Source organism: Rhodamnia argentea, chromosome 7 (genome assembly GCF_020921035.1).
Source record: "Rhodamnia argentea isolate NSW1041297 chromosome 7, ASM2092103v1, whole genome shotgun sequence".
NCBI classification, from domain to species: Eukaryota; Viridiplantae; Streptophyta; class Magnoliopsida; order Myrtales; family Myrtaceae; genus Rhodamnia; species Rhodamnia argentea.
This window is the reverse complement of record NC_063156.1, coordinates 20,343,394-20,368,087: the sequence shown is the minus strand read 5'-3', so window position 1 is coordinate 20,368,087 and position 24,694 is coordinate 20,343,394. Positions and strand designations below refer to the sequence as shown.

The window sequence follows — 24,694 nt, the reverse complement described above, 5'->3', positions numbered from 1 at the left end:
GAAGTAAATTTTTATTTTTGAAGTTATTTTTGAGCTAATCCCGTAAGTTAAAAAAAGTTACTTCTCTTTTAAAAGTAGAAATTGCTCAACATCAATCTCTCTCTCACTTCGGCCTCTTTTCATTTTTAGCGCGCCACACCTCCGCCGTCGCTGCCCACCGTCAACCTTCACTAGCCACCTCTTGCCCCTTTCGAGATAGCCCACTTCTGTCGCCCACTGCTGACCATTGCGACACGGTCACCACGACCACCGCCGCCAATCGCCGCCACCATCCACCGCCGACCTCCGCCGGCCGTCAATCGTTGCCCACCCCCGCAGTTCCTCGCGACCATCGCGCCCACCCGTTGTAGACCACCGCTCGCCGCCATCGAGCAAAAATAAATAATAATTTTTTATTTTTAATAAATAAATTTTTTTAATAATAAAATTTATTTGTTAACAAAATTTTAAAAAATAAAAATGAAGTAGAATTTTTTCGGCCATCATAATAATTTTTCGTAGAAGATTTTGTGTTAATAATAATTCAAAAGTAAATATTTTCAATCGTTACCAAACAAATTTCTTTGATAAAAATCAATTTCTAGAGAGAAGCAAAAAAATTAATTTCTTCTTTGGAGTTGAAATATAAACATTAATTTCTGATCCAAAATTGATTTATAAAGCGAAAGTATTGGCATGCGCGCTTTAAGTTACCTCGATTTATCTACCTCATTAATCATCGTGCGAAGGGCTTTAACGGTAAGGCAAGCCACACCTTCTCCTTGAATCCAAATGACTAGCCCCTCTTACCTAATATGGCTATTAATGAAAATGTCAGTCAGTTCCGTTCGAGGAGCATCAGTGTAAAGCTCTAAGCCAATCCAATATCTCAAAGAGGGAGGGAGAGAAAAAGAGAGCGACAACTAGGCTAGCATTAGCAAGTCGAACATAAGCAACGGCCCATGCCTAGTTAGTTTAAAATTTTGAGTGAAAGCGAGTCTAACGGAACTTGTTAGCGGGCATGGATATGGGCTCTTTTTTGGTGATCTCTCTAGAAGAAGTTATTGATCTAAACCTATTGTAATTGTACCAATTCAATACTAAACTTTTTTCTTTTTTTTCCAATTGAGCCTTAAACCTTTTGCATTTATGCCAATTCTATCCATTTAGCCGGCCGACGACGTGGGTAATTTTTAATAATATTTCAATATTTTTTTGGATTTTTTTGTGTCTTTTCTTTATTTTTATTTTTGTTTTTTCTTCAACTAGCCGCGAAGGGGGCCTTACTCATTGTCGTGCCTCGTGAACCTAGACCATCGCGACTATCCTTGTTAGTAAAAGTTAACTGGCAAGAGATTGAGAATAATGGAAGAGCTAACATGGAACAATTTTCCGGCAAAATAAACATGGAACAATTTTTGGAAACAGTGGGATCTATTAGAACCAAATAAAAGTAGAGGGACAATTTTGACTTTCGAACAAAATAACAAAGACAAAGGCATGGTGCACCGATACAACTTTTTTTCAGGAACTCACTGGCAATAGAAAATGGCAGTGGAAGTATCGTAACTTTGATATGGTACTCATTTTAGTACAAACAATTTTCAAGCTATTACTTTAGTGCAACTTTGGTAATAAAAAAAAAAAAAAACGATCACTCAAGTGAAATCGACAATTTGTGAAGCCGGAACTCCAATGTGGCAATGTTTTAGAATTTTTTTCAGAGCGACGTGGCTTGCCAATGCTTCGAGTCAGCATAATTACCCTTAAACATGTTTGCCCCTCTTCATCAAAGTCAATTGGGGTAAATCAAATTGCAATTCGCAATAGATAATGACACCATGTACAAAGCTCACATTCATGAAGAAGAAAGCCTTGGTCCTATATTGTGAAGAGATCTATCGTAAACCGATTCAGAATGATCGTACAGATAATAGAAGAAAAATAGGCGACGCATGGTTTACCCAGATTTACCCTAGAATAGGGCTACTTCCTGCAAAAAGATTTCACTATGATTTTGATTTACAGCCGCACAACCCGTTATAATGATCAGCAAAAAACGAGCAAATATATATATGCCATAAACGGGCCCAAAACCTAATCTATCCGAAACTCCTTTAATCCCTCAACAAATGGGCTAACTTAAACAAAAATCCAAACCTGTTGAGGTTTTGGAGGCGCTGCCCCCGAACCTCCGCCCGTTCACCGGTGAGAGGAGCAGTCATCCGCTCACCGGCGAGTAGGGCAGCCGTTCGCTCACCGGGGAGTGGAACCTCCGCTCATTGACCGGGCAGCGGAACACTCGTATCGAGGGCGCTGCCCCCGAACCCCGCATCCTGTGCGTAGGGATCACATATTGTCGGATCATATTTCAGTTTTCCTAAGTTCACGTGGGCGTGCCCGGTATGAGAAACAAGGGTCCTGAAGCATTCCCCAACTCCAACATATCGAACGCTAACGTGGTGGAGCATTTGGAGCCAGTGATGTCTGAGATCTCCTTCACAAGTTTAGGGACAACTCGTCCTCCGGCTTCAACTACTTGCGACGCTCGATTTGGCCTGCGCTCCTCTCTTGCTCGGATTTTCCCATTGATTTTGTCTATTTTGTCACTTTGAAGAAGCTCTGCTTCGAATTTGCTCCATAGAAAACTACGACGAAGGAGAAGATCAATCTCTCGATGAGTAATAGGAAGAAGATGAAGAAGAAGTGGATTATGGAAATATAAGCTTGGATTATCGAATTTTTACTAAGAATTTCCAAATTTAAGATCCATTTGTTTTGGCCTTTCTTAATATTGGACCAATACGCGTTGTACCAAAATTCTGATATTTTTATCTTCCTTTTATCCATTGGCGACAATGTGAAACGGCGGGCAAAGTGACATACGGTGGAATAAAATCTCCGCCGAGCCGATCTAGACTAGTCTAGCTGGACTATTTCCATCCTTGAGATCCATCACATCCATACCCGGCGGCTTACGATAGAATTCATAGATATATGTCTTTGAAGGTTACAATTCGTCGCGACGATCTTGCCTTGTCTGAATCAAGATGCTGAAGTTGCTAGAGAACGAAGAGCAGTACAAGAAATATCACATCCTATCGCCGGCGAAAAAAAAAAAAGTTCTCTTTATTCAACTTTCAGACGTCTCAAACTCGCTGCGAATTCTCTTCAACTGAACAATTCCCTTCATTCCATCACCACACAAAGCTATGGTGATCTCCGAAATAACCGAAGAGAAGGAAGCAGAAGAACAGGAACAAGAAGCTCCAAGCTTGTCTGTCGATGCCGAGACTCAAAAGACAAGGATCAGGCAAATCATAGAGTACCAGAAGTCCCTGCACTGGTCTTCATCATCTTCTCTGTCTATTTCCTCTTCAGCAGCTGCTGCCGCCGCCGCCACTTCGTGTTCGCCCCTCTCTTCCTCTCGCAGAAGCAGCAGCCTTATGGAGCTCATGAAGTCGGGAAGCACCTCGCTGCGGAGGCTGTTCGACATGGAGCACACGAGCTTGGCCGACTATCTGGACGAGTACAGCGTGACCCCTGTCATGAGGACCGTCCCGCTGTGGGGCAGCAGCGACTCCGACACCGACCGGTTTCCCGATCCCTGGGAATCATTCAAAGCCACCAGGCACGATGATGGTGCGAGGAGGAACGCGTCCAGGAGTTGCGGGCTCAGCGAGTTCGCCTCGCAAGGCACCAGTTTTGCGGAAGAAGGGAAGAAGACGAAGCCGGCGAGGAGAGCGGCGAGCAGCAACAAGAAGTTGAAGAGGAAGAGGTCGTTCAGGAGGTTGCCTGGTTTCGGGACATGGAGGTGGAGAGGTTTCAGGTTTCGACTGCGTCTTAGAAGGCTCAGGATCATGATCTGTGGCAGGAAATTCTGAAAAACTAGGAAACAAACTAGAACGACAGCCATAAATGTGCAGTGTACACGAGAATTTGGGGGAGGGGTATTAAAACCTCAATAGCTTCTCGATTTGGTAAATTTCGTGGACACTACTTGATTCAGCTTTCTTGTTCATTTGCACGTGGAGAAGAAACAGAGCAACCAACTTGGTTCCAATCCCACAAGCTATAACTTTAACTGGGGGGTGGGGCTGCTTCTAGTTTATCACGTGTGACGTGACCAATAGCAAATGATCATCTCAAACTATCCATTACATTTTCGAGTTTCTCATCAGCAAGATTATCAGATGAAACTGTTGCATCAATGTACATGTGGCCCATGCGGGGCAAGAAAGAACAATAAAAAATAGTCGAAAAGAGGAAAGGAAAGGGGAAAAAGAAAATTCTGGTGGTGCCGATGGCTTTTGCTAAAGGCACCAAAAAGCTTCAGCCTTTAGTTTGGTGCAGATGATGATTGATGAGGAATCAATCATTCAAACTGAAATTTGCTATGTTCAGACCCAGATGACGGGTCAAGAGCTATAAATGCTCCGGCAAATCACGCAGTTGTCCGAGATCAACCTCGCCACCACACTTCCCTCTTCAATCCTCAGTCCCCTGCTCTGCTTGTTCCACAGATGAACCCCGTAAGTGTCCCGACTCAGCTGAGCGATCTTGGCCTCGACCCACCTCGCGTCGCCTCTGTTCTCGGGGCTCTTGAATAGGCCGCCGATATGGGTCCACCCGACCGGATAAAAAGCCATCGGAGACATCACGCTGAACCTGCCTCTGTATCCGGTTTTCGATTTCACTCTCTCCACGACCCGGGACACCAAGTATGGCCCGTTGTGACCCCACTTGTTCCCATCAAACGTTAGAGCAAACTCCTGAATGAACTTGTACAACAGCGGATGGCGTCTGTCGAACACCATGGCCGCATTGTTTAGTCTCGACCAGTTCCCCGAGACGAGGTCCACGCTCTGCGCTCCGATGCAATTCCGCAATGAACTTATGTCTTTCAGGATTACAAAGTCCGTGTCCAAGTAGACGCCGCCATATCTGTACAGGACGGCGAGCCTTATGAGGTTGGAGAGGTTCTGCGCTAAGGGGATTTCGCCAGGGTCTTTGTTGCCTTTCCTCAGGTCGTCAAACCAGGCTTCGGCCGGGGTCTTCCTGAGCAGCTGGGGCAAGTCCGGGGTCGCTGCCAGGACCTTGAACCCAAGGTCAGTCACGGGTTTCAGGATCTTGCGCCCTCTTCTTGAGTCCATCGTCCTCGACACGATCACTAGGCATCCCTTTGGATGTGCTCGGAAGAGGCTCTCGATGCCAAGGAGCTCCCTGCTCCCAAAGGAGCTCACTGGAGAAATCCACGTCATGAAGAACTGCGACAAGCATCTTTGGCCGAGGAACCTCACGACACGGGAATGGAACTTCCGGGTTGTGTTGTCGGACTTGAGTATGACGAAATTCACCAGGTTTTCGCGCAGCCACCGTATTCTCTCCTCTTCTGTGACATTGAGCGGAGGGACAAGAGGGTATGACGAATGATCTTCGGGATCATCCTTATTGTCGGCCTCGCCGAACTCCTCGTGGATGGATTGGAGTTGCAAGGAGCGGACAACGGCCAATGGATGGATCACAGATTCGGGCATTCGAGCCTCTTGCTGGTCCACGGCTGCTTTGTTGAAGGGAAGCAAGTGCAGGGAGACATCCGACATGGTGGTTTCCGAGTAGACAATCAAGGAAACGGCGGCGAGAGTTATCACGGCAAAGGCGAACGGCTTGGTGCGACCAGCCGCCCGGTGGTGATCGAGCATCTTTCGCGACAATTTAGAAAGTTTCATGGCGGCTTTTGGAGCAGAAATACGCGGACAAGAATGGAGCTCTGGAGACGGAACAAGACGGCTGAGCCTTGATGACTTTGATTATCCAAAAGGTTCCGAGCAGCGACTTTGGACAGTCTCTTCTCATGGTCTATCCTAAAGAGTTGAACCCGTCTTTTACGTGTTATTATTGCGGAAAATTCTAGTTAGGATTACAATAATTTGGACGAATATATGGAGCAGCCGATGACGCGGATGGAAATAAATAAATTGGGACTATGAACAAAGCAGGTGGCCCCACAAGTCTAGAAGTATTTTCCTTTTTTCTTTGGGAGGATATCGCTTTCTCGGAACTTAGCCGTGGAAAAGTCGTCCGAACGATTGGCTGGGTTCGTTAGTATGTTAATCTAATCTAAGACCGAGACACGGACCACAAATTTCATGTACATTTGATCTGCTGTTGCATTACTTGAGCACTACGTCCACATGATCCCGTGACATGCACGAATTTAACAATCCCTAGTGAAACCGCTTTTTTCTTTGGCTAAAATTCTCGAGTTTTTAGGGAAAAGTATCAATGAAGTCTTAAACACATTATATTAATATCAATTCGGTCATAAAATTTTTAATTGAATCGATTTAGTCATAAATCTTTTGTATTTGTGTCAATTGAGTTCATCCGGCCAATCTTAATCGAAAATCGTTGATGTGGATGTTAGACATCCTACGTTGCACGATCGACGCAGACGTGGACATTTTTATTTTATTTTTTTAAAATCAAATTTGAATTTTTTTTTCTAGCAAGCCCTCATCGACCATGGGCGAAGTGGCCCTCGCCTAGATCCACGACCCTCACCGGCCAAAATAAATGGAAGAAATAAATAAAAAATAGAAATTAAATTAAAAAAAATTAAAATGTTCACGTCGGTGTGGATTGCGCCACGTAGGATGGGCGACGCCCGACGTTCACGTCATTGATTTCGACTAAAATTGGCCGGATGAATTCAATTGGCACTAATACGAAATGTTTATGATTAAATTGATTCAATTAAAATGTTTAGGATCGAATTGACAGAAATGTAATAAGTTTATGACATTTTTGGTACTTTTTCTTAAGACTTATTTATGGCTATTCATGCCATTTACTCGATTATTTAATCGATTATTTAATGATGTCGGTTCAATAACAAAGGATTACACTTGTAGCACGCAATAACAAGGGGCGTCCAAAGGCATGCATCCCCTCTTTTGTTCGGGTCTATGATGGTCGGGTCACAAGGGCCATAGAGTCCGGTTGGGTTGCGTCGGGTCTTGTTCGATGGGTTTTAACCATCTCCCGACATTTTACTCAAGTCGGTGCGTCAAATCCCCACCCCCCCGAAGAAAGTTTGCTTCAAGTTTAAGACCAACAAAATGGTCGTTTGTCACCCACCGGTTGGTGGCTGCGCTGGTTTGCGCTCGGTTCCTTTCAAGAGAGATTACGGGTTTAAAATTTCGTGGTGCCGGTGTCTTACCCGGGTACTGTGGTGGTGGGATCCCGCAATTGGCCCCGAGGACTAGTCGTGCTTCACCGCTGGTTTGAGCGCAAGCTCGCCGGCCGCGCGGACACCTCGATTATAAAAAAAAAAAAATGTTCGTTTGTCTAGTAATTTAATAATCGGGCAACAATTGAATATGTAAACCGAAAGCGATGTGTAGAAAACAACAGCATGATTCTTATCGCCTTCAAAGCGCACAGCCGAGCAACGACGTCGGATCAAACCGACCATTGCCATTAAAATTGACCAAACTGCGTGAAGAAGCGTCATGAGCTGCCAATTGCCAAAAAGTCCCTCGAAAACGACTTTATTGCATGTAAACGAAGTAAATCCGACGGAAACGCATCTTCGATGTGACCCATGTTTTTCAATATATTTGCGCCTTCTAGAATTTAAGGAAAAATAACAAAAATTCAGTCAATTGCAAAAAAAAAAAAAAATCAACGAAGTATTGATTATTGCTCTTGATGTGCATGGCAATCTTATTCATCGCATAAGCATATATGAGATTCCCAGCTTCTATTCTAAACACGTATGTTCAATGGTCCCGGTATCATGACATGCCATCTATCCAAATATGTAATATCATAAAAGGACAAAAGGGTAATTTTCTCATGTCAATTTCGACCGATTCCACTTGTCGTGTTTTCTAGAAAATCTAGTTTTGTTTGCTTAGAATTAAACGGTCAATCTGTTGGGCAGCCACCTTCTTCGCAAACCGTCCTCCCTTTTCTGTCTTTCTCTTTAAGAGCCGCGAAGACGTTTGGCCTTTGTTTTTTGGGTCATTTCCAAATTCAAAATCATGATCATTATTTCGAGGCCAAAGTGAACTTTCATTTGAATTTCGAGACCAAAGTGAATTTTATTTCAGATGAAAGTCTCAAGTAACAAACACAATCTCAAATAAGAGCCTCGGTGAGCACATGCATCTCATAGGCCACTTCAAGACTTGGTTCGGTGATTTTTGGTTCAAAGTGATTTTTTTCTTTCTTCTTTCTTCTTCCTCCGGCCGACTCTTGAATTCATCATCTTCTTTGTTTCCTCTCTTTTTCTTGTTCCTTAGCACACCGAACGAATTGAAACCCCTTCACCTCGAACAGAAACGCAGAGCAGAAGCAACAATTGCCCCCATGAATTCAACCATAGTTAGGGACTTCATTAAGAAAAGAAAGAAAAAAAGAAAAATTGGAGAGAGCCGCCTCGCTATCTTATCTTGAAAAAGCCGCAAAACACGAAGCAACTTCCGGAATAGTCAAAGCTTTGAAACTTCCCATCGCTAAGATTAACATTCAAACTTAGATTATCTTGTAAGCCTCAAAGTTCCTTCTTGTTGAAAAAAGCTGGTGCAGAGAAAAATCAGTTACGTACTAGCTCAAATTCTCAACTATTTCATGCCAAACATGGTTTGGGATGGAGACAAAGAATTACATTTCTTTGCGTGCTCAAACACACAACCTCCTCCCCCCTCCACCCCCCCCAAAAAAAAAAAAAAGAAAAAGAAAGAGAATTAAACCCATGATTCACATGTTTTAGTTGTGCCTTGAGAGGTTTGACATCACCGACTATCGAACAACCATCATCCTAATTATAAGTCGACATTGTTTCTTGTTTGACGTTGCTCCGGTGAGAACTTTTGAACGCACTCCTTTCGGATTGACTGATTTTCCCATCCACCCAAATAAAATAAACTGCAACTTTTCCCTCTGTTGTTGTGGTTGTATCTTGAGCAGCCGTGGTATCATCTTCCCTGATTGTCCTTCATCCTTGTTGTTTGTAGAGGAGATTTCAAGCCGCAATAGCAAAACACGGACATATCGTTGTCGATTGGAGGGATCGACGCCATCGGTCGTGAGGGAACAAAGTGAGGATATCATAAAGTTAAAGAGAATCCCAAGAGAAACTTCCAATAGTGAAGACAGTGAGCAAGCATGATGGATGGATGAATAGATGCTATTATATGAGTGCTTCCAGTAGGAACAGTCACAGTGAGCAAGCATGATGGATCAAGTAAACCATTTGATTCTCTTCATCCTTTTATTCTCAACCAAATCGTTCATGTTATTGCTTTATACAGAGATGGACATCATATTCCTTTAATTTGCCATATATCTATTTACACACAACTTGGTGGCAATATAGAATGCAAAAGCAAAAAGGTAATGGCTTAAGTACACCCCAAGTGCCATAAATTGTGTATGGCGCTCACTTTAGTACCAAAACTTTCAAATCGATCACTTTAGTACTAAGTTTTTGTAACTTCGATCACTTCAGTGCCAAAACTTTCAAAACGATCACTTAAGTGACAACTTTTTTTAAAAACGATCATTTAAGTGCCAATATTTTAAAAAAAACGATCACTTTAGTGTCAAATTCACCGAGCCACGTCATCTCAAATATTAATAAAAAAAATGCCACGTGTCGAATTTTCGGCAAGCCACGTTAGCTCTAGCACTAAAGTGATCGTTTTTAAAAGAAATTGGTACTGAAGTGATCGAAGTTACAAAAACTTAGCACTAAAGTGATCGATTTGAAAGTTTTGGCACTAAAGTGAGCGCTGTACACAACTTATGGCATTTGGGGTGTACTTAAGCCACAAGGGGCTTAAGTACAAAAAGGAAAAGGTGAACACCTCAATTGACACTGATTTGATCATGAGGTCTAACGTTGAATGGTATTACTACTGAACTCACTTTCTCTCACAAACATGCATTCTGACATCACCTAGGCATTTTATCAAACTTGTTGAATATTTCTTGGATAATGATCCTATATGCGGTGCTTCAGTTCAGAGTATCACAATCCGGAATAACACAAGCTCAATTTATCAAAGCATCCTCACTTAGGCATTTTATCGACACATGTCGATTATTGCTCGGATGATGATCGTATATGTGATGCTTCAGATTAGAATATCACGGTCAAGAATAACACGAGCTCAGTTTATCATAGCAAAACTCATTCGTGATTGATTTTCGTACAAACAAAAACTACGGATCTTGGTATGTGCTGAGACTCAATTACCGTGCTTGCCCTTCTGATTTAACCCGATGAATTTATATAACTTTATTTCGACAGAACAAAAAGGAGCCATATTGTTGTTCGTTCACTAATTGACTCATTCCGAATTGGAAATCGGTTAAGGCAACAAAAGTACATTCGTTCCGTCGAGCACTTCAATAGTCAAATTAATATTATCAGTTCACAGTCGATGGTTTGTCACTGTCAGCTTGGTTGGTAACACTTGATAAGATAATATGAAGTTAATCATAGGAATATACCCCACCATACTCCTTTCATTTTGATCCATTATTGGTACGACAAAGATTTAATTTTATGTTCATAAGTACCTGCTAATCCATTATATTATGCGTGCATGTTCAGGCCATTAATTCTCATTTAATACAAAGATTATCCCCGATTTTTCTATACTCGGAAAGAATTATCGACCCCTAATTTGATTACCTTCTCTTATGTTTTCTTTATAATGTAAATAAACAAGCAAGCTATGTCTTGCTCATTTAGGAACAAGAAGACAAGATTGTCAACACAAGTTATAAGATGGAATGAGATTGACGATTTGCTGGTTAAATTTTAAAAGCAAATATAATTCAAAAATAGATGAGAATCATCGTTGACCTAATTTGTTCATGAAATAGGATTCCAAAGCAATAGCATGATTGTTCCGACAATCATGCAACTTCTAGTTTATGGATAATTGGAGCATATAATATCAAATTAATGCTGTCACCCATGACTAAAGTTCTATTTGGCTAGGAAAAGATAAAAAGATACCACCCACGATTAAAGCGTCTCTTTTAATGAAAGCCCCACGTCGAGTCACGTTTCGGAAGTTCGGGTACTTAAATGAATAAATAAATGATTTTAGACACTTGATTGGAATTAGCGCAAAGTTCCGATAATTACATCTACTCTTTATATTGGGCAACACCAAATTGAAAATTGATAGTGCGCCCATTTGTTAATACCCAAATAACTCCACGATACCACGTTATGTTATTTTTGGACACGAAATTGATGGCATGCAATGGACTAGCATAGCTCGTAACCTTTCAAATATGCAAATTCCATTTCCGAAAGACCATGCTTTCCTCCGGCTTTGTTATAATTCATCTTTTAATTCTGGATTAATACCATAAAAAATTCCAAACTGGTACACATGTGATGTATTTACCCCAAACTAATTTTTTGACCACAAAAAAACCTCAAACTTGTACAGTTGCGATAAATTTACATCAAACTAATTTTTTTACAGCAAAAACCTTAAATTAGTATATTTGCGACAAATTTACCCTTTTCCGTTAGTTTCTGTTAAATTGGGTTAATACCATGAAAAACACCAAACTGGTACACATGTGTCAAACGGAGGGTAAAAATTCTAAATTGGTATACTTATCAACTGCCACGTGTAATTTAACTTAGCAAATGAATGATAAATTTGTTACCGTTGTACCGGTTTGGGGTTTTCGATGGTAAAAAAATTAATTTGGGATAAATCTATCACAAGTGTACCAATTTAAAGTTTTTCGTGATATTAACCCTTTCATTTATCATTGGTACTTGTTAAAAAAATCACATCCTTATGTATAAATTTACTAACAATAAAGAAATATAAATACCTTCTCTTTCAATCTACCTCTTCTTAGCTTAGCTCATCAGTGGCACGGAAGACCTTTAGAATGAATGTGGTCCATGTCTTTAATTGTAAATACAATTACAAAGCACGTTCTAAAATTTGTGCACTGGAGTTCCAAAACTTTTACCTCGTCTCTTTTACGTCTTAAAACTTACCATCTTGACACGCTTGATTCTTTCCATTAAAATTTTTCAGTTTTTAGGGCACACAAATTGAAATGTGGCCCCTTTTTTTTTTTTTTCCATCATTTCCGTCACATTAGAAATGTTTGAAAAACTGAACAATTTAAAGATGAATTAAAACACTGAAAAATAAACATCATATTTGGAAAGTTAAACAAATCAAAATTCACAGGAGGGGAGCGGTTGCAATTGGGTGGGCCGATCTGACAAGGCCCATGGCCCTTGCCGTGACCCTTGCGAGGGTGGCAGGCCAGTGTTGTTTCCCCACTTTCCAACAATTTTAGAATCATTGGCTCATGACTCAGGGTCAGTGTGTTTCCAGAAAGAGAATAGTTGTCGCAAAAGTCATATATTTAAGTCTAATTAAATTGAATTCAAGTATTAAATAAGGTAAATTTTTTTTTTAGGAACGATAAAGAAACCGCTTCTTATTAGATGGCTTATTTTCAGTGAATGGGGTGATTATTTTTGTACTAGATCCATGACGCTAGTTCTGCTATTGTTAAGCACGAAGAAAGGACGCTAAAAATTGTCGTAACCTTCGTACGGCGTTTATTTCAGGACTGAAACTTTTCGAGCGATCAAGTTTCATATTGATGGAAAACCAAAATTTTAACAAATTTAAACAAATCTCGGGCAACAAATTCCGGCGATTTGTCCTACGTGATTTGTGCTTATTGAATTTTTAAGTCCACACGACATTATTAAACAAATTTGAAGTCCAAGGTGAACAAATCCCTTGGTCAAGCGTCGTTGAGAATTGCCTTAATCCTTCTTCTTCTTCATTTTCGTCTTCGTCTTCGTCTTCGTCTTCGTCTTCAACTAAAAGCTGATATTTCTTTTTTTCCAACCAAAAAAAAAAGCCAATTTTGTTTTTTTTAAACTTTTGCTCACGTTTTCTCTCCGTGCTCTTTGTTTCGTGCTTGGAGATTGGATTGTCCGTGTAATCCTACTCCAGCCGAGAGCTCTTTGTTAGTCTCCCTCTCTGTGTTTTATTATTATTATTATTTAAAAAAATTTATAATTTGCAAATAGTCCAGCTACAGAGGAGTTCTCAAAAATCTCATCTTGATGATTGTCTTACAGCAATAGAAAAGACACGAAAACTAAGTTGAGAGAGAAGATGATGATGTCTTATCCGCTTCTACAGCTTCGGATTATAAGTGGAGGACAAAAAGTTGCAGAAAGATTAGAGAAGTTTTGCCCCAACCAACACCCATACACGAAAGAACGAGCTAACAATCGAAGAGGAAAAGAAGAAATCAAGAGCAAATCGATTTCTTCTCCACTTCATCTGTCTATTGCCCAAAAGATTCAAAAGGTAATTTTGCCCCAATTTGAGATATTCGGGTTGGGATTTTTAGAAGAAAAAAATGCCAAGGGACATCATTGAGCATTGTTTTTATTTTTTATTTTATCAAAAGTGATACTTGAGTGATTGGTCAAAAAACTTTGATGCAGAAATAAGCACCGTATAAAAGTTATGCCATTTTTAGTGTCCCCTATTAATCACACCATCTGCTTAAAATCTCTATTGTTATTTTTGCAAAAAAATCCTCCCATCCAGTTGTAGCATCAAATTTCAAACTGCTATTGTTATTCTCCAAATCTCTTGTGTTTTCAGCCAATTTCAATTTCAAAAAGCTAATATTGAGTTGATAATTAAATTCGCCACTAGATTTGCATCCCACGAGGTTCTTTTTCAATAAGAAGAGACGTATCAAGAAATTAATATGTCCAAACAAAAGCATTAAATACTCTTTTGAGTACTTATTACAATTTGATCACTTGCATTTGATGTAGGAGTTCTTGGTGTGTGTGCTCATCACCGAATCTGACGATCGACCATCGAAATTGCATGATGGCAGATTTGTTTTTGGAGGATGAGAGCCCGCTTCTAATTACCGCTATTATTTTCTTTTTTTCTTATATATATTTGAGAGCTAGAAAATATTCTATGTACTTTTTGGATATTATCTTGATTGATAAATGGAATCTTTCTTCCGATTATAAAAAAAAGAACATGTGATAAATTGTACTATAACACGTGTATCTATATGGATATATTGGTTCAAGATCAATTCTCCCACCGACAGCATAAAATTTGGAAGCCGGCCAAGGCCGATTCGGCTTCCGGCATGCTGGTTTGCAACCTATTTCCAAAGATGAATCATGATTTTCAAAATAAATAAGAAAGAATTTTCGAAAGTTTTTTTCTCTTTCCCACCTCAACCACAAGTTGGGGAGGATCCGGTCGATGATACTTCGGACAAGAAAATGAAAAGATAAAGAACGATGAATGACAGTCAACATCATGTTCCTCGTGATTCTTCCACCTGGCTCGTCGGTCTGGGGGCGGCTCCCACAACAATTTCAGTGTCCCTTTAGATCCCCAAGAGAGGGCCGGCGACACGTGGCGCCATTCCCCAGGTCCCGCTTTTAAATGGAGGGCGCAGATTCGAGGCAGTAGCGATCGAAACCCCGCGCCTCCGCGAAAGGCCCCGTGTCAGTTCGAGATTCCGACGTCCTTGATGCGTTCGAAAGCGCCACGTGGAATCAGATCCGTTGCTTCCCATCTCCATCTCTCTCAGGAGGGTCCCACCACTATATAGTAAAGCTCCCCCCTCTCTCTCTTCTCTCTGAAACCACCGTAATCAGATTACGATTTACGCTCTCCATAAACGCAAACGCCAAATACAGACAAAGCTCCACCTCTTCTTCCTCCACAGCCTCTCTCACTCACACACACACACACACACGCACACACGCTCCGTGAGCTCGTGCAATAACTTTCCGAGCGAGGTGAGCTGAGCTGACTCGATCCTGACGAGTTTCGGTGAGCGAGAGGCCGAGCGAGCGAGCGATGGACGCTCTCGCGAGTCGCGGCATCAAGATTTTGTTCAAAGACGGAGCAGGTTCGTGCTTGTCGCCGTTCGGAGAGGTCGTTGTTTCCAGAGCAGACGTTCGCTTCCCGCGAGTCCAGAAGCTCGCTGACTTCGGATTCTTCCGTTTGGCCTCAGCTCATCACAAGCTCGTCGGTCCGGTTCCTTCTCTTTCGTCCAACATCGAGGTCTCTCTCTCTCTCTCCCCCTCTCTCTCTCTCTCCCCCTCGTTATCTAGATCATTTACTAATCTGTCTGATTTTGAAACAAATTTATAGCATTTTGTGGTGAATCGGTGATTAAATTAGATTGCTTACAGATAATGAAAGTGGAATGTTGTTGCTTGTATGTTTCTCGTTTTTTTTTTTTTTTAATCGTCGTTATGCTTCTTTGAATTCAAAGCAAGCAAAGTTAAAGCACTTTATACTACTCAGTTTAGATTTTAGTGTTAAGCATGGTTAAAGGCCAATGAACGACAAGATAAATGGAGGGTTTGGATTGTTAAAACCATAGTGAAATGGTGTTGCTTGTGCGTTAGTCGTTTATGGAGGCATCGTATTTAAATCCCGGGTCACTTCTCTGAGACCAAGAATGCAAGCTCGGATGTGAAAAGACAAGAGAAAGACAAAAATCGATATGAGGCCGACCTGGAAGCAGAGCTCGATAAAACTCTGCTTGGACCCTGTTCATTTCATTACGTATGTTGCTCTTCTGGGAATTGTTGGTCATGTAAAACTTCCCATATGTCCATGTCAGCAGCAGATATAGGTGCATATCTTTCGTATTGAAATGCAAAAGCTAGTAGGTTTAGTTGCTCCTAGAGGTTTGCTGGTGCAAATCGGATAAACTCATCAGATCTCTTACTTTTGCTTTTACGATTTCCAGCTTACTCCATACTAAAGCAGACGATAGAAAGAGCACAAAAAGTTTCTCCAACGGACTCGAGCGGCTCTCTTCCATAATATCTACACTAATTACTCAAACTGGGGTTGTTGACATTCTGTAGAATGGTGAAGAAACAGTATAGGATGGGATGTGTAAAACAGCCATATTATGTCTTATCTTATGTTGTTAAAATGGTAATGGTAATGTCTCACAGCTGGAATATGTGTTTGATCTTTGCAGCATCCTTTACTGCAAGCAGCCATAGAGACAGCAGAAGATGAGGCCACAGAGACATGTAAGTTTTGGCATTACTAATCAGATATTCGATGAATTCCTGATTTCATTAATTCCATCTCCATTTTTTTAGGTTCTTCGAGGAAAGTGCGTGTCAGATTTCAGTTACAGAGAGAGTGTCAATTTGGAGAACAATTTCTTGTAGTAGGGGATGATCCGGCGTTGGGGTCGTGGGACCCATCAAGCGCAGTACCATTGGACTGGTCAGATGGACACATATGGTCAGTAGAACTGGTAAGTTTTAATTTTAGACTGACTTGAGTTTTCCTTCTTTCAGATAACTATAGTAGATGGTCAGGGCTTTATTCATGTCCCCAATGTGTTTGGAATAGGACATGGCCACTGGGAGAGATATTCAGTTCAAGTTCATATTAAGACAAGGAAACGGAGGGACACTGTGGCAGCCGGATCCGGATCGGATTCTACAAATCTTGGATACTGATAAAATCATTACTATCTATGAAGATTGGGAAAATGCCGGATTACAAAAGATTACCGAGGAAGAATTGTCGGACATCCTCTCTGAGGTTGAGGAGCCTACTCATGGTTCAGAAAGGTCGATAGTTTTAGAGAACTCAAATCCATGGAGAAAAGAAGTGATGCTAGAAGCCAGCAATGGATCAGCTTTCGCTGGTAATTATGCTGCTCCCGAAGAGAGTCCTCTGGTGGAAGCACATGATGACTTGAGTTTTCCTGAAACCGTTGCTCCGGTAGAAGAGATGCCTATGGCTCTTTATGCAGATAATATTATGCAAAAGCAGGAGCAGTCTTCAAAAGATGCAGCTAACAATGTGCACTGTGAAAAGAGAACTGGTTACCAAAATGCGGACCTGACCATATCGCACCAAGTTCTTGGAAACAACGGCAGAGCCACAGTCAATAACTTGACAAACATGAATTTCCAAAGTGACCTAGTTACAGTTGATGAAGTTCCTGTGCTGGTTCCTGGTTTGACTTCCATATCAATGGTGCTAACAGAAGAGTCAAATCAATGTGAAGAAGGACGAAGCAGTGCAGGTGATGCCTCTGGTGGACCTGATGAAGCTATAAGTTCAAAATTACCAGAGGTAACTGCTTGACGAGTTTGTGAGCATTCTCTGCTTTATTGCTTCCCACTTTACCAGTTTGCATGGCCAGAAAAGTTACTCCATCTCCTGTCGATTGACCACAACCAGGTAGGATTTGAAGATTCTACTAGGTATTGGAAGTGTTCAGTCGTTTGCTGGTATTCTCGTGAATAAGTTCCATAAAGATGATTTTGGTCCACATGATTGAAAGCGAGGGCAGCTTATCCAAAAATCTAGCAGTCATCTCCAATAGCTGGAGGCGAAAATGCTTCATATATGATAAGAACCGCTGTTTCCTGCTTAATAATCAGGAGCAAGCTGAATTTTCTTCAGAATACATGGTCACTGAACTGTATTAGTCAAACACTAAAATTTATTTCAATGGCTTCTATCCAATGACATGGAAGCTTCTTTTGCCTCTATGAACCAGCTGTTCTGACTTATGTAATTTCCATGAGCACGAAGGTTGAATTGTCGAAACATTTTGGATGGTTGGTGGGTTCATTACTGATGAACTGACATATCCAATAACGTGAATGTATCTGTACTTCCAAATCATCTGCCATGTGCAACGCAAGGGCTTTCTGTCGATAAAAATTCCTAGACTCGGGTTGTTTTTAAGATTTCATACAACACATACGACATTGTTCATCCATGAATTTGATGTCTATAACACAGATGAGATTGTTCATCAGCGATTTTTATGGATGTGACTATCAACTCTCTCACACACGGAGTGCACAAGCACACTTTAGTATGTGAGTTGTGTTCTCTTATGTGGTGCGTGCATTGAACTCTCTGTGCTTCTCTTTTTCGAAGATTCTCTAATGAGGAAATCATTTGCGTGTAAAGCAAGAGCATGGATGCAATCCGTCCGCAGAGGAAACGGCGCTGAGTTTTGGTGAAGGAAAGCTCGATAACCAACACAAACAGATTATCCACATAGACAACAGAGAAGGGAAGACCGACCCCGAGACTTTACATAATGTATTAAGGAATGATATGCGATGGGGCCGTAGGACATTGCAGAAGTTTCTAGCAACTTTGGGGTTGCTATAGTGGGTCGACTCGAAGAATATACGAGAAAAGAGCTGCTCTTCAAGAAACTCTACAACGCATGCTATTGTCACCTGTCCTTTTGAGTGCGCTCACGATTTTTGTACTATAGATCGAGTAGTGTGCATGTATTTGTACAACTCTATTGCAGCAAACTCCATAAATAGAGTGTAGCGTACTAGAATCGCTAGCAGTAGTTTTTTAATGTAGTGCTGCACACAAGAGAACTAGTTGAAATGCCTGTTGTATCACTATGTGCATATGGAAGTAGTGATTATCATCTGGGAGTTCTGTCGAAATTTTGGAACTGTGCTTAGGGTACTATGCTTTCCTATCCTATGAAATTTTCCTGAGTGTCGAGCTCATGAAAGGTAACGGTTCCGGTTCTACAACAAATCATCGTTACCCTTATATGTCATCTCCTGAAAGCTTGTCTTCTGTAAAATAATTACCCGTCCTATAAGAGATGTCTTCAAATCCTCAGGTGAGCAAAATTTTCGGTTTTCGATGCACAAAACCTTCATTATACTCTCTGGGTACATTTTTCTCTGCGGCAAATGCACTATGCGAGCGCTCAAAATGAGCTTTGGCACGTGCGTCTTCGAAAGGATCTTTGTAATCTGTGATACAGGCTCGGATTGGCAACTGGGTTCAGTTTGCATTGAAGAGACCTTGTCGAATTTCAAGACAGTAGAGGATCAATGTGGGCTCTGTGAGCAAGAAGGCATCCATTATTTGGACATCATTAGGGAACACGAAGTACAGCGCTGTTCCCTTTACGAGGTGTGCTTGGGAACGAGAAGCCCCACGATGAGATCATCTTTTTCCTTAGCACAAGGCGTACGTTGTGGGGAGTTTTCGCATCGTTTTCTTCCTCGAATCCTACCTCACAGTTAATGCGGTGCTCTTGCCTTTTCATAGATGGATTATATTGTTAATGGTCCGAGGACCCGCCATTGCATCTTCAGCCAATACTTTATAGTCCACATCATACAAGGTAAAGACTTTTTTTTTTTTTTTTCCCTTTGAGTTAATACTACACAAATTTCAAATATGTGACAGTTGATGGGGTACCAATTTAGGGTTTTTACTTTCTATTTGTCACAGATGTACCAGTTTGAGATTTTTCATAGTATTAAACTAATTTAATGGAAGCTAAGGAGGGCAAATTGTCAAGTGTATACCATTTTGGAGTTTTTGTTTGTCAAAAAATTAATTGGAGATAAATTTATTAGAAGTGTATCAGTTTATTATTTTTTGTTGTCAAATAATTAGTTTGTAGTACATTTATTTGGGATTTTTTGTGATATTTGTTGAGAAAACATCCCTTTTGAATATTTTGATTATGACAAAACTATCCTTATTTGGAAAGAATTTGTTTAATGCAAATAAACTTTATATTGCAAGAATGAACATGTGAATAAAAGCTTATATTGTTCCAAATATGACGTTCGGACTCAAAGTGAAGTTGTTACATATTTGCTTTTGAGATAGTTAAAGTCTTGTATTCGGATGGAGGAAGATATTGCTTCTAAAGACTTGATCTTGAGAAAATTTATGTGACACGTCATCAAGGACTTTATTGGAGCTCGTAGTCATTGTTCTAGTCTATTCAGATTCAAAGAGTCTCTACTTATGAAGTCCGCTTCTGAATTATGTTTAGATTGTGCAATATCTCTCGTACGTAGTCTAAAGACCCACGTTTGACAGTTTTCTAGTTTGGCTGAGTTATTTATGGAAGTCTGTAATGTTCGATTGACAAGATTATTTTTCAATCAAATCAGGAGAATATCTTCGATTGGATATTACCTTCCAGGAATAAGTTTTGTTGAAGATATGAATTAATTATACTTATGGAAACTAAGGATTTAGTTGTATGGACGATCGAATCTGAAGAGTTTAGACTCTACTCCAACGGCTATTATATCTTCCCGGATACGGTCTCGTTCAATTGCGATTGATGACGTCCAATCAATGATTGAAGAGTGATCCTTTGAAAACCTGTCCAACGGCTAGTTTGGGGATAAAGGAGTATAAAAGGAAGATCCATGGTGTCCAATCGAGAGAGATCAAAACTTACAAATATAAAGTGCTTGAGTTGGTCAGATTAACATTCTTGTTTTCGAGAGCTATATGCCTTTTCTTTGAGAGGTTCTCAGAGAGTGATTGAGTGTAATATCTCTTGTAACTTTTCATTGATTCATATAATGGAATCCAACCAATCGGCTGTCAACGTGGGAGAGTGGACGTAGGCTTGCTAAAGCCAAACCACTACAAACATTGTGTGCAATTCTCTCTTACTCTAAACTATTTTTATTGTGTTTAGATCTTTATACATCTTATTCTGAACCCATATCTAAACTATTTAAGTTTAAGTTTTGTACTTGTTTAAATTCCACATTAAATTTCAAAATTGTTCAGAATTATCTATTCACCCCCTCTAGGTGATATTGCTAGATACAACAATTGGTGTCAGAGTGGGTTGCTCATTATCTTGAAGTATTTTACTTCGGAGCTAATGATCTACTATGTTTAGCAACAAATTCATAGGAGCAGGTGATGCACACCTCAGCAATAAACCACCTTACTTTGATGGAAAGGATTACATTATGTGGTGCAGCAAAATGAAATGAGTTTTCAAGGCATCGATGATCCGATGTGGGATGTTGTAGTTAATGGAGTAGTTCCCGTTGTCACAGCAACTCCTTCCACCGGAAATGAGACAAACAGCAATGCTACAGCAACACCGTCAGATACCGAGAAAGTAAAAAGACAAGAACTTGATTCCAAATCTGTTCATGCACTCTTTTGTGCACTATCCACTCCTTTATATATTCGCGTTGCAGAAGAAGAATTAGCAAAAGCTATATGGGACAGACTTCATGTTACTTATCAAAGAATTGATAGAGTGAAAGAAACCAATTTCAGCATTCTACTGAGTGACTATGAAGCTTTCAAGATGAAGCCCAATGAGTCAATTGCTGACATGATTGACAGATTTCAAATACTAACAAGTGGTCTTGCAAGGCAAAGTGCTCCCGTGGCTGAACCAATGTAAGTTAGAAAAATCCTTCGAGGATTGACAGACGACTGGAATTGCATTAAGCCATCCATATAGGAATGTCAAACAATCGGACCACTGTCCATTGATAAGCTTATCGAAACTTTACAATCATATGAGGCGAAGCGTGCTAACAAAACAAGAGACTCAAAAGGTAAGAAGTTTATTGCTCTAAAATTTGAAATTGAATGTGAATTGCCAAATTAAGAAGATGAAGATGAGGACAATGAAGAGCTTGCACTCATGGTGAAGAAATTTAGAAATATGGCTCAAAAAGGTAGATATTTCAAAGGGAAGAAATCTTTCAAACAGTATGATCATAGACAGTCAAATAATGACAAGCAAGAGAGCAAAGATGTAGTATGTTTTCACTATAAGAAGGTGGGACGCATCAAACCAAAGTGCCTGCTTCTAAAGAAAGACAAAATCAAGTATGAGAAATACAAGAAGGCACCGAAGGCAAAAACTCTAAGTGACTCTAAAAACAATGAGTATGACTATGCGAACATATGTTTCATGGCAAAATCATGTTCAGAATCAGATTCAAACTCAAATATTGAGGTATGTTCTTCGGAAATACCTAATGAAGTTTCGGAGTACATTGATGAATTGTGCAAGAATTACAAAGAAGCTCTTAAAAAGGTTTCGGTTTTGAAAAAAGGAAGTTTCCTCTTTAAAACATCAAGATGCTTCTCAAAAAGATAAGATTGAGTTTTTGCGGAAGGAATTTTACCAAATCCAGGAAATCGTGATTTGATTTCGAAAGAAAATGATTCTTTGAAAATTGAGATCGAAAGCATTTCAAAAAGGTTTTCTCGGAGCTCAAAAACTTTGGAAAACATTATTTCCAAACAAGTTCCCTTCAACGACAAATTTGGTTTAGGTCTCAAAAACAAAAACAATCTCAAAAATAGATTTCCCGAAACAAATGACAAAATTTTGCGAAAGCCTTCTAGATCTGCATATCGACAACATTTTCAAAAACAGTTTACAAAATCCTATGTTCGAAAATTTTGCATAAATTGTGCCGGCTATAATCATATCAGAGACAACTATATGAAAGTCCGGGGGACTTGTTAATGGAAACTTATCAACTGCGACTAACTCAAATGGACCCAAGAAAATCTAGGTACCAAAGAAATAGTGAGTTACTTTCTACTTGCAGGTACCAAGGAAAAGAAAGGACAAATAGTTTTTGAACAGTGGATGTTCAAGTCACATGATTGGCGATCCAAAAAATTCATTCAATTATCAGAATGCAATGGTAGAAGCGTGTCCTTTGAAGGAAATAGTAAAGGAAAAGTAATTAGCAAAGAAATTGTGAAGATTGGGAACTTAATGATCAATGATGTCTCCTTAGTCAAAGGACTAAATTACAATCTAATGTCAGTCAATCAACTCTGTGACTTTGGATATCAAATTTGTTTTCAAGATACAAAATGCTCATGTATCAGCAAAGAAAAAAGGCAAAGTTTCACTAGTCGACGCCATGGACTTCCGGACGTTGACTCTGAAGACATGAAATGTCATATCTCCATCAAAGATGAATCTGAACTATGGCACGTAAAGCTAGCTAGAGGTTTACCATAGACAAAGTTTGAAAAATTAGAACTTTGTTCAGGTTGCACTCCCGGTAAACAGGTAAGAAGTTCTTTTAAATCAATAAATCAAATTACGACTGAACGTTGTCGCGACCCAAAAAATCAGGTTTCTAGGCTAATGGATTATCAAGCTAATTATCTAATTAACTTAACTCGAACTCTCCCAAGTCCATACCAAATCGCAACTTATGGTTCACTATTTAACAAGCAAAAAGATTTTCAAATTGGAGTCGCCACTAATCATTTTATGGTAGGCTGATTAGTCACCTAAATAAAGTATTGGGAGAAATACTTTATTCCTACGAACCAGAGATTCATTGAGTTCGGGAACTTGGTTACGCTAATATTTCTATTAACGCCCTTTCGGTACCTTTCATTTCAATGAAAATTATCTGAGTCGGCAACTTTTGAAGATTGTGATTTAAAGTTCCAAAGGTTTAATTATTATTTTTTATTTAAATGGATGATGCAATGCATGAATGTGATGGTATTCCGAGAACACAATTATTCTAACGAGATGAAAAAGTGACGACTATTCTAATATGACATGAATGCATGATGGTTTTTAAAAATTTTTTTTTTTGAATCCTAATGACATGCAAAGCAACGTGAATTCTAACCTACATGTTATGCAAAAAATATATTAGACTAGACTAATCTACTAATTTAAAGTGAACGAGCCTTATTCTAAATGACGTATGAATGCGACATGGCATCAATGACTTATCAAATTCATGACATAACGTATAATACGACACGTAAAAAATAATATGACGAAATGACATGCCGAACTATATGATATGTCAAACTTTGATGACGTGGCAAAATATATTACATGACTAATCAATGCGACATGAAAATGACATAGTGGTTATGCGACTAGGCCTAAACAACGTGCATATGTAAAATGAATGTGTTCAATCTACCCGAATAGAATGTTCTAAACTATATGCAATTTACATGAATGAGATATTTTTGGTGTTTTGAAAGGGTTTTTTTTTATTTTTTTTATTTTTTATTTAACAAATCAAATCATGCATGATCATTTATGAAAACATCTTCCGGTTCGAATTAGATAACGGATTGGATCGAGGAATCAAATCTGGTGGTTAAGATTAGATATCTCGATCCCCGTGCCATCGAGACAAATCTCGGGGTTGAGATTAGTCCGAGTTTGCACGTTGTTGGTAGGGAATCACCCTTTAATTCGAAACGGTTTTCTAATCTAAAAATATGCTTGAGGTATCAATAAAATTCAAATAGGCAATTATCACATACTGCAATATCAACGGATAAAAACTTGCCTAAGCAAAATATCATTCGAAATCCATATAAATTCAAGCAAGAAACGAACTTGGGCAAATCCAATTTACCTAATCTGAAATATTTCAGATTTTGTTTCTTGTATTCAAATCTTCAATGGATCGAGGTAGCTTTCTGATCGTGATCAACGGAGAGGCGCACTACCAAGGCTCGAGATCGGCGGACAACACCACCAATGAAACACGTCCACGTAAGAGTTGTTTTGGACTTCAAACAGCGGTAAAAAGGCCCCTGGACAACAGATGAACTTGTGCCTAAACAATCCCGAAATGACGAGCACTTTGCGCCGAATAATATAATTATCACTCTAAGCGATGCCCAAAAATCTGCACTGAACATTAGCCCAAAAACTGCACTGTTTCTGTGCCAAACAGCAGTAAAACTTCCCAGGACAGCAGCAAAATTTGTCTTTAAACGGTCGCATGAGCTTGCTCGAACAAACCTTCGAAGCCAGCCTTAAACAG

General features: G+C 39.9%; 2 protein-coding genes across 4 annotated transcripts; one reads left to right on the top strand and one right to left on the bottom strand.

Moving 5' to 3' along the window:
* The first annotated feature begins 81 nt into the window (after positions 1-81).
* On the top strand, positions 82-18,603 carry LOC115756201. Of its 3 annotated transcripts, none has more exons than XM_030695897.2 (6): positions 82-110; positions 14,832-15,131; positions 16,069-16,123; positions 16,196-16,356; positions 16,455-17,189; positions 18,042-18,603. In XM_030695897.2, the coding sequence occupies exons 2-6, from the start codon at positions 14,925-14,927 to the stop codon at positions 18,246-18,248; spliced, it is 1,365 nt and encodes a 454-aa protein (XP_030551757.1). In that variant the 5' UTR covers positions 82-110; positions 14,832-14,924; the 3' UTR covers positions 18,249-18,603. The 3 variants fall into 3 exon arrangements, with proteins under 3 accessions (XP_030551757.1, XP_030551758.1, XP_048137551.1); XM_030695898.2 differs by having other exon boundaries at positions 18,046-18,222; XM_048281594.1 differs by lacking the exon at positions 82-110 and having other exon boundaries at positions 14,993-15,131; positions 16,069-16,127.
* LOC115756202 (lactosylceramide 4-alpha-galactosyltransferase-like) lies at positions 4,216-5,787 on the bottom strand. The gene has a single exon (XM_030695900.2). The coding sequence runs from the start codon at positions 5,706-5,708 to the stop codon at positions 4,398-4,400; it is 1,311 nt and encodes a 436-aa protein (XP_030551760.1). The 5' UTR covers positions 5,709-5,787; the 3' UTR covers positions 4,216-4,397.
* Positions 18,604-24,694: the final 6,091 nt, after the last annotated feature.

Excerpts from the sequence above, each read along its gene's own strand:
- LOC115756201 (XM_030695897.2), top strand. The coding sequence starts at position 14,925 with ATGGACGCTCTCGCGAGTCGCGGCATCAAGATTTTGTTCAAAGACGGA. Across the intron at positions 16,357-16,454 it reads ACATATGGTCAGTAGAACTG|GACATGGCCACTGGGAGAGA; the intron begins GTAAGTTTTAAT and ends TGTTTGGAATAG. Across the intron at positions 17,190-18,041 it reads TAAGTTCAAAATTACCAGAG|CAAGAGCATGGATGCAATCC; the intron begins GTAACTGCTTGA and ends TTGCGTGTAAAG.
- LOC115756202 (XM_030695900.2), bottom strand. The coding sequence starts at position 5,708 with ATGAAACTTTCTAAATTGTCGCGAAAGATGCTCGATCACCACCGGGCG.